This window comes from Terrapene carolina, unplaced genomic scaffold, assembly GCF_002925995.2.
Source record: "Terrapene carolina triunguis isolate 2854851 unplaced genomic scaffold, T_m_triunguis-2.0 Scaffold66, whole genome shotgun sequence".
NCBI lineage: Eukaryota > Metazoa > Chordata > Testudines > Emydidae > Terrapene > Terrapene triunguis.
In genome coordinates this window covers 85,835,565-85,846,097 of record NW_020664417.1, presented here as the reverse complement: position 1 = coordinate 85,846,097, position 10,533 = coordinate 85,835,565, and the positions used below count along the sequence as shown (strand labels likewise).

Here is a 10,533-nt window from a genome sequence, read left to right as displayed (position 1 = left end):
GACCCCTTCAAAAGGAGCTGGCAAACAAGAAGGAATAGAATCATGGCTGTAGGAAAAAACTCAAGACTGCCTTGTTTCCTGCCCTAGACATACTGTGAACCATTGTGCATGCCACGGACATGCTCTTTTAGGACCGAATTCTGCCCTCAGTTATATATAACTTCCACTAAAGTCAGTAGGAACATTATTTGGCCCTAAATATTCTGTACACTAACCCCACTGAAACTGTGACCTTGCCCACAGATACAAAAATTAGTTGTTACTGTTAGCATCTCTGTTCAATTTTTACTACTATTATAGTCCTGAGGAGCTGTGGTTTACATGGCCACAACATGCTTTTATCGAGTAAAAGGGCCATCCAAAGATAGTTTTTCAGATGATTTTTAAACCTGTTTCACAGGATGTATTGCACTCCCACAACTTTCATAACTGACACGTTGTGCTGTTCGCTGTATCAGGCATATGTATAAAGAACACTTCAGGTAAATCCAAGGAAGATTATTCTTACTGAAGATTTTAGTCATTCACAGAATGGATTCTTCTTTAATCTGACACACGCTGACCCAGTATATCCAATTTGCGAAGCAGTCATTGCAAATAAGAACATAACGTACAACACATTCTCAAAGGATGAAATTCACCCCTCTGTAGAACACCAGCTCAAGGGCCTATGCCTCATTTAAGCCCTGAAAGTTAAATAGGCCTTTCGCTTTCCCTCTGCACAGAGGAAAATTTCTCCCTAAAAGTGTAAACCTTTTGTTTCTCCTGTGAAACCTATAAACTGGGTACAGTGTGAATGGATTGAGACTGATTTCTTTGACAGGATGTCAACTGTCATTGTGTGTAAACCGACCAATAAATGAAACAGCAATCCAGCACATGGAAGTAGAAAGTCTTGACATTTTAATTATCTGAAGAGATTACAAGACGAAAGTCTTCCTTGAGGCAAATGCATTTTAGTATTGATATAGTCATTGTGCTTTTCAGTAAGAGAAATAGGAGTTTGTATTTACATAAGAAACTATAGTGTCTGAGATCCTTAAATATCATATTTATGGAAATGATTCTGAATTACAGCATTTACAAATAAAAACAAGCTTGAATAAATAATATTCAGTCCATTAAATGAGATTTTTTTCACAGAAGCAACTTTTGTGCATATTTATTTCACAATTGAAGTTTGTTGCATTTTATTTTTTTCATCCTATAAAAGAAGCATTAGATTTGTTGTTTCTCGAAAAATAAAACTGCAATAATCATTGCAATGTGAAGCCTGAGATTTAAGCCTGAATCAGTATCACTGCTTGTACCATACGACCCACCTCACATCTAAGCTACCCACCCTGAGCCAGCTAAACTCTGGTGAATGATGACACTCCAATTTGAGGATTATGTGAAAGAGACTTTGCAAAAAACATACATATAAATAAAGTGAGGAGAACATACCACAGCTGAATTTACCCACAGCTAGCTTCATAAGGCTTGTGCATTTCACATAAACTAGTGAAGCTGTTTAATCTGATTTATACGGCAGCAATTTCAACAAGCTGTATACCCTTATATGGCTCATTTGCATTGGATAAAAAAATCACAAAGCAAAGGGAATGTACATACACACACACACACACACAAACACACACAAACACTGACCAGTTTTTGCTTTATCGTTTTAAATGAGGACGCTTCTTGAGCAAAATAGCGCAAACAACTTTTTTATCTTCTCTCCGTCGTCTTGAAACACTGTGTAATACTGCAAGTCACCAAACAGGATACCGCAAAAAGCTCTTGCTAGAATTTCCTCCCTAACCACAGCATGCTGCATTGTTCTTTTCATGTGGCTAACTCAAAGCACGTCCAAACACCTTTGAAAATCTAGTACTCACACAGCTCTTTGTGCAACATCATGGCATGAATCTATGTGAATTTTTTTTCCAATCCAAGGAGAACCAAAATCTAGCCATGGTGTTTAAAATAAATGTAAATGTCTTCTGAGGTGGTAGCAGGGTGATCTAAAAGTAAGAGTATGAAATATTTTATAAAATTACTCAGCCAACTATGGACGATAAGAAACTTCAGATGCTAGGCCAATATTTCAGACCTTCTGAATAAAAATATACAGTATTGTTTAATGTTTGCCTTTAGAAAATCATTTTAAAAATTTAAAAAACACAGCTTGGGATAAGTTCTGTAACATGTGACACTTATAGTGCTTAACTTTTCCAAAAATATGTAGTTGTTTTTTTTAACAGTAATTCATTAATTTGTTGACTACTTCCTCTGGAGCTGTTTTTTAGTTAGTATTTTATTACTGATATTGCAAACCAAAGTCTCTCACATGTTATATTTTTATTACCAGGAATTGGTTTGAACTATGCTGCATGTAAACAACTTTAAACATCACAAATTATATAGAATTAAATTAAAATATGTAAGAATTAATTTTTAGAAGACACTGAGTTATTGCTGTGATGAATAAATGAAAGGCAACAGAAATGTACTGCTCTGGAAACTTCAGTTCTTCCTATTTGGTTCAAAGAGAATTTTGCCTACATGAATACTGAATGTAAGTTTGAAATGTTTTGCCTCAATTAATGTTAGCTTAGGTAGCTTATATCAAGTAATGGAAAAGCTAAATAGCAATCGGCAGAAAAGAGCTGACCTTCACAGTCAGGAGCATCCTAGAACACTAGTGAATGCAGAAGTGTCCTAGCTTTGGAAATGATTTGCTGTGAGAGTAAGTTAGAGTCAACCACCTACTCTGTTCTTAATATGTAAAATAAGCAGCAGCGTTTGTTCATTTCTCTGAGCCCTATTTCTTTCCACGCAGTGCATTTTATTCTGCATATGGCATTGTAACATTAACGTTAGAAATTTATGGAAGACTGTACTGTAGCTTAACAGCTACAGACGCTTCATGCTTCCCTTTAGCAGCTTAATAAAATGCAATAAAAACTGCCTGTACAAAATTTATAGTAATGGATGTCAAAGCCTACGTGCCCACACAAGGTCCTTCTTTCAAGTTAATTCTTGGCTTAGATCAAATGTAATATCAGTCCATATAAGACTCCAATAGGTACATCACTAGTTTATGATGTCAGATACCAGCCTTGTCACTGTAGAAAGGAGTGACATGGAACATGTAGCAGTGAGTGCAAACCCGGACAGGCTTCATCTGACCATAGCGAGGTAATGGAGCAGAGTGGGAGGAACAGCGAGAGCAGAAGATCTGAAAAATACAAGAGAGATTGATTCCACTTTACATTTGTTTTGTATTTGACATGACTAAAGCTGTTTTCTTAAAGAAGAAGGGACAGAAAATTGTGTGCATGACCCTCCTCTGTGAGGTGTTGGAACTGGGAAACAACACTGTCATGCGTCCGACGAAGTGGGTATTCACCCACGAAAGCTTAGGCTCCAATACATCTGTTAGTCTTAAAGGTGCCACAGGACTCTCTGTTGCTTTTTACAGATCCAGACTAACACGGCTACCCCTCGGATACTTAACACTGTCATAGGCCCTTTAAGAGGGAAGAGGCCAGTGCACCTGTGACTAGTCAGCTGACCCCCCAGTTGGGCTTAAGAGAAGGTACCTGGGTCCTCCTGGGGGAGGGAGTCTGGGTGAGTCAGGCCTGAACTGAGAGTCAGCCGGAAAGGGGACAGAGAGAGCAGACACAGAGCTCTCATTGCCTGAGCGAAAAGCAGTGGAGAACAGAAAGCTCTGCAGGCGCTCTCCGGGAAGAGGGAGACAGGACAGAAGCCAAGAGGCCTGGGTAGTGTGAGGAGCAGACTTTGGAGCAAGAGGAAGGCCCAGGGGTGCACCCCTGAGGCCACTATCCCGTAATGGGGGAGGGAGCCAGAAAAGACCCAGGAGGGATGTGAGACTTTTATGAAGCCCAGGTGGGTGGACACGGTTTGTGTTATTCCTGCTTTTGAACTCTAGTGGAGGGCGCCGGGGGTACACCCGAGAGTCTTCCAGTCTGAAGGACGATTGAGACTGATCAAGAGCCAAGCATCACAGAAGGTGCTGGAGCCAGGATCTTTGAAGTCCATTTTGGGATTTCAGATGGATAGTTTATTAATATGGACAATGACATGGGTGTTATTAACCTACATGTATTCTTGAAGACTCCTGAGAAGGGGAAACTGAGGGTGGGGAGCTTGCAGGGCCACTCCATGCAATGAAGAAGCAGTCTGAGATGGCAACACTATGGCAAACACCTTCTAGTGAATTTTAGCTAAAAGCCCTCATCAGGCCGTGACTACAATAAACTGCATCTTGACCCTGCATAGCATCTCTTATGTGTGTATTCCTTACTCACATGAACAGTGCTATCAAAGTCAATGAGACTCCTTGCATAAGTGAGACTCGGGTGGATTGGACTCTTGAAGCATTATTAAAATTGCAACTGAAGTGTAACATTGTAAGAAAGGACTAATCGCATGTCTCCTTGGAAACACCCATTCTATATCGCATCTCTTTTTTATCCTGTGCACTTACAAGTAAGAGAGAAAGTGCAGAAGGGACTGGAGACTCATTACTGTTCAGTTCACAGGACCTCAGTGTGACTAGAGCTTAACCTTCCCCCACACACTCTCCACTCACACTTGCTGAGCAGCTCATACACTTTGTACACAATGTGTATGCCACGTAAACACATGCAAAAGCAAGGACACAGTGACACAGAGTGCTCAAAGCTGGAACATTTGCCATTCCCACACTGCAGGCTGCTGGAAATTGTTAAAGCTTCAAGGCAGGATTTTAAAAAGCTAGTATTGAGTCTGAGTGCCCAACCTGAGACACCTTAAAAGGGCCTGATTTTGAGAGGATGAGTGCTCCTGACTTTTGGAAAATCATGCCCTTATAATGTGTCAAATTGGGCACCCACAAATGTAGGCAACCAAAATCACAAGTCCCTTAAAAAAATCTTGGGCTCAAGTTTTTTATGATGCAGAGTGCATGGTTGCCTCTGCAGTGTGAATTCCTGTGGTTTGCATGAATTTGCTCTTCTTTCAGCAGACAGCATATCAGTTGTTTTTACTGAGTCATTACCTTCCCACAGCTCCTACAATGGTGTTTCCTGCGAATTACTGTGAAAGGAGCTTTGCACGCAGTGCAGTAGCTGCAGACTTCATCTGGTACCCAATCAGGAGGATCTATCAAAAACACAACAACACGGAGCATATATCATACTAGAACAAAAATAACCAAGTGCTACTTGGGGGCCTTCAGGGAACAGGAAGAATAAGATATTAAATGTATATAACAATAGCAGCTTTCTGACTAGTATCTCAAAGTGCTTTGCAAACATCCATTTAGGCTGAGAAAAGGCTAATAGAGGGATCACTTCTCCCTCCACTAAAATACAGCCACCTCTGGGGTAGAGCAGGGTAGTCATTTAACAGAATATGGAACCACTGCACAGCCCTTTAACACAGAAAATAAAGAGTATCCTGTGAAACTGAACATGATAGGGAAAGCGTAAAAGGCAGGAATGTTAAATACAGGGATGGAACCATAAGTATTTTTTTGGCAATGTAACAGAAGAAGCCTAGAGTACAGCTTTGTATTCACTCGCCCGTCAAACTTCATTACAGACAAGGCAACCCACTTTTTCCTCAATTTGGTTAACCCCCCCACACCCTCACACCCCATATCTCTCCAGATAATCAACTAAGGGCCTTCTTTCCTTGCTTAAGCCCTCAGAAACACACTCATTGCTCTTAGTGGAAGTTTGCCTGCACAAAGACCACAGTATCAGAAGCTCCAGGCAATCGAAACATTGAGTTTAAATAGAGCCTTTATCTTTCTAAAGATCTTGGGAGGCAGGTGGACTCCCCTTTGTGGAAGCTAGCCCCCCAGCCCCACCCTTCTGCCCACAGCCCCGCTTCCCCCCCCCCCAGGGAGATTACTGATGAACCTGGGAAGCTGAGTAGCAAACACCACCTCCTCAGCCACCCCGGAACCTGCATGGCACATATTAATAAGCAAAAAACTTCCCCACCATGCAACCCGCCAAAACCCGCAACCCAGTATCTGGCAGCGGCGGCTGCGCCAGGGGAGGCTTAGCTTCCCCTGGCGGCTGGCCTATTATACCCACCGTCTATGCTAAAGGTAACAGCTTTGATCCCTAACCCAAACACCTCAACTCAAACAGTGAGCACCATTAAGGGTACAACCAATGTTAACAGAGAAAGAATTTTAAAGTATTCCTTAACAATATGGCCCTTGTTTTTCTTTCAGTGACTTCCGTAATCTTCCACAAAAGCAAAGCAGTGAAGTGAGCTGCCCCTTGAAAAGCAGAACATATTAGGCTCACTTCTGCTCAGCTGCTTCTGCTAGTGGCAAGTTGACATAACCCTGGAGAGCCTGAAATTATGGGGATCAAAGTGATGTAGCCCATTGCTTAATTAAGTTAATAAAAATCTAATCAAGGGCAAGTTAAGTGCTGCCCAGGATGGAATCTCTGGACATAATGAAAGGTAAACTCCTGGAAATATTTACACAAATTCCCAGAGTCTATTCTCTCGGTTATTAGAGTGTGCAGGGCATATGTCTGCTGCTTTATCAGCAGAAAAGAGATAAGGTCCCTTCCTCAAGGAACACAGTATCAAACAGAGATAAACATATGATACATTTCATACACAGGTCAAATGGCAAGTGAGTTGCAGGTAGGGTCAGCAAGGAAGAACAATAGCGGGAGACTTAATTAAATGAATGAAAAGGTCAAATCCCAACGTAATCTTCTGTGAAATATTACTTTAATTTCATTTAAAATTTGCAAAATTAAAGCAATGATTGTTAAAATAAACCGTACGCACAATTCAACAAATAAAATATTTTAAAAAGCAGGTTAACAAAATAAGAAAAAACTATGAGCACAGCTTCAAAATTCAAAAGGCTTTCTACTTTTCTGAGTTCCCATACTTTGAAATGCACAACTAGGTATATTTTGGGAACTAAACTAGAAGAGAAAGGAATGTTTCATTTTTAATTATTCAAAATGTGGAGGATTGATTGGACGAAGGCCATGCTTTTAGGGGGAATATCTAAATACAAAATGCAAGTGTGAAGGTAGAATCATTTAAGTAGTAGGCCTAAAAAACTTGGGAAAGAAAAAAAGTTACTAAATTGCCAAAAAGCAAGTTCCTAAAAGAGAATAAATGGAATAAATACCTCCAATAAAGAAGTACTGGAATAAATATGCCCTGATTTCATAAGCATACCAATATCCTATAACCCCGAGTTTATGGCTACACAAGAATTTTACTGCCAGATTAACTTCACTGCAAATTAGGTGGTGTTTACTTTTGTATCCTCCTTGACATGTATAATGACAATATTACTTGGAAAATTATATGCCTCACTGATACTCAAGATATAGGAGGAGTGTACATATATTATCACTCTATATATTACTTTTCAAAATTAAATATAGTAATTCTTCCCCCAAAGTGACTTTATGAATCTTATCATTGGCTTACTCATCATTCTTCTTATCACAGTACAGTATATTGTGAGCTAACCTAAAGGGTACTCCCTTTCCTAACCAGTGACCCAGCAAATGCTAAAACAGCTCAAGTGCAGCCGTGAGTTTAGCACTCTGCCCTATTGATTCTGACTTTTACTTCCCACCCCACATGCATCAATCCAATATCAGGTGCACTGCAGCATATCCCTGAAATAACGCTTAGCGCATATAGAACATTTCAAATGCTGTGCAAACATAACTAATTAATCCTCAGTCACATTTTCCCTGTAAGGTTTGTAAATCAGTCAGTTTGCAGATATTAAAAATGAACAAGAGACAGGGCTGGCTCCAGGCACCAGGCAACCAAGCTGGTGCTTGGGGCGGCACCTGGAGGGGGGCGGCGCGGCGCTCCGGCCGCCGGGGAGAGCGGGGCCACAGCCGGGCTCGCCGCCCTCCTCCCAGCGCTCTGGCCGCCCTCCCCCCCTGCGCCCTCCCCCCGGCCGCCGGGGGGGGGGAGCGGTGAGCCCCTGCTGGGGCTCGCCGCCCTGCACTCTGGCCGCCAGGGGACGAGCCGAGCCCCCGCCGGGGCTCGCCGCCCTCCCCCCGGGGCTCCGGCCCCCCCCCCCCCGGGGGGGGGGGAGGCAGCCGGAGGCTTTTTTGCCTGGGGCGGCAAAAAAGCCAGAGCCGGCCCTGACAAGAGATAAATTATTTGCTCAGAACCACAGTGGTGGAACCAGATTAAAATTTGAGACTCATGGTTTCCAATCCTGTGTTCATTCCTGTAGATGAATTTGTGGCTGAAAAATCTTCCTATGAGGGGCAAAAGCATAGGCTTAACTTTGAGACCAGTAGGCGCTTTCTTAAAGGTAAGCATGTGCTTAAGTGCTTTGCTGGATTGCAGACAAAGTGCTCAACACTTTGCATTGAGCCTTTAATGATTTAGCCATATTTTAAACCAGGCAGGCACCAAGGACAATACAATTTACAACAGGATCCTTCTCCAAGGATCTTCAGCCCGTCTCACACAGCCTTGGGAGCTGGCTTTTGGGAGTTATTGTATGTACTAAACATTGAGCTCTCTAGAAGAGATTTTTGAAAGATTGTTTAAGAGAGATCTCATGAGAGGATAAAAATATAATATGATGGGAAGTACAGCAAGCTTTGTAAATTAAATTCCAAGCATTACTCTGAAGACACTGCTGGAAGCAGAGTGAACGATGCACCAGCACCAACAGGCTTTTATTTTATGCTTCTTCTCCTGAGCTGCACTGCTCCATTAGCTCTGCATGCAGCAGGAAATTGAAACGTACAATATCCTTAATCTCCGAGGCACTGTCTACCAGTGCTTTAGAAATCTGCAAACAGAATAGAGAGAGAACCTTGCTCTCAGGGCCAACTGGGCCCATTGCTCTATTGTGCACAGGAGCCAAAGAAAATCTGCAGGATAATAGATGACAGGCAGAGAAGCCACAGCAGTGACATCCGGGGGGGGGGGGGGGGGGAAAAAAAAAAAAAAAGGGGGGGGGGGGGGGGGGGAGGAGGCTAAAATAAGAGGGAGAGAACATTAAATAAAGTGTTAAGAAAAAAGCAGAAGAAAGAAAAAAATATTGAAAATGAATAAGAAAAGTGATTTTAGAGATAGAGGAGAAAGAGTTAAAAAAAGAATCAAACTTGTTAACACAGCATGAGGGAAAACAGACTGTGAATGAGAGATAGGAACCTTACACGAATCCAGGATCCGGATGTTTAAGAAAAAACATCAAATACTACACGTTTTGTGATAAAGCCACAGGAGCTGGAGACACTGGAACAAAAAGGCATGTGGTGTCCAATTCATTTCTATATGCAGCAAATCTGCTGTGCAGCTTTTTATGGTGTTAAAACAAGGATAACATCTCCCTGGCACACAGCACTAGTAGAGAGGTTCCTGAGTTACTCCGTTTGGACCTGGCTCCAGACTCCCCCTGACTTTGGGGATTTGGATGTTGTGTTCTGCTTCGGGCCCAGCTGTTGGAGAAAGTGAACAGATCGGCCCCTGTATGCATAGAAAAGCTACATAACCAAGACTCAAAGTCTGAGGACAAATGCCAGTTTACTTAAGGGCAGCCTGCCTCTAGCTTGTCAAAGGGACTTATGCTCATGCTGTGTTCTGACAAACAGGAGGCTGGGTTCAGTTTCCCGTCCTGGTCTCTCACTTATGAGAATGTTGCGGAAACAAAACATCTAGTCCCTGGAGGGAAGAAGTGCCTCGTATCACAGCAATGACTGCTCTGGCCAAGGAATAACGCTGACCTGTTCCAGAAAGCCCACTCTTCCCACTCAGCTGGGAAGAGTGGGCTGTGATGCAGGAAACTGGGAGAGAGGGGCTTTAAAGTGAGGAAAATTGGGAGATTGTTAGGGCTCCAACAAGGCTAGCTCTAGTGCATTTTGTCCCAGTACAATGACCAGGGTATCTCTTTAGCACTAAGTACTAAGCACATGGCAAGACACACACTGTGGCTGAACTGTCCAGAGCAGCGCCAGGGTTTTTGCTGCCCTAGGCAGCAGCGCTCCTCCTCTGAGCATTCGGCGGCGGGGGGTCCTTCTGCTCCGCGTCTTTGGGGCACTTGGGCGGCGGGTCCCGGAGCGAGTGAAGGACCCGCCGCCGAATTTCCGCCGAAGACCCGGAGCGGAAGGACCCCCCGCCGCCGAATTTCCGCCGAGGGCAGCAAAATGCTGCCCCCCAAATCCTGCCGCCCTAGGCAACCGCCTAGGGTCGCCGAGTGGAAGCAGAACATAAAACCAGACCTATTAAAAGCTGTGAGTCCGGAAATTTGGAGGCTTTATACAAATAATTAAATACACCATTCTACTCTATGTAGGCTTTTGTGCAGCGCTCATCACTGTAGTATCTGAGCAACTTCCTGTAGTGGAGTCAAGTATCAGAGGGGTAGCCGTGTTAGTCTGAATCTGTAAAAAGCAACAGAGGGTCCTGTGGCACCTTTAAGAATAACAGAAGTATTGGAGCATAAGCTTTCGTGGGTAAAAACCTCACTTCTTCTTGCATCTGAAGAAGTGAGGTTTT

The 10,533-nt window shown here is 42.9% G+C and overlaps 1 protein-coding gene across 1 annotated transcript in view; it reads right to left on the bottom strand.

Annotated features, from left to right (window-relative positions):
- Window positions 1-939: 939 nt before the first annotated feature.
- ZFYVE28 (zinc finger FYVE-type containing 28) overlaps window positions 940-10,533 on the bottom strand; it is a 288,813-nt gene continuing 279,219 nt past the window's right edge. The window contains exons 13-14 of the mRNA XM_026648078.2: window positions 5,051-5,154; window positions 940-3,226 (exon numbers count right to left, since the gene is read on the bottom strand). Of these exons, the coding sequence (XP_026503863.1) occupies window positions 3,095-3,226; window positions 5,051-5,154 (236 nt within the window). The 3' untranslated portion in view covers window positions 940-3,094. The remainder of the gene's footprint in view (window positions 3,227-5,050; window positions 5,155-10,533) is intronic.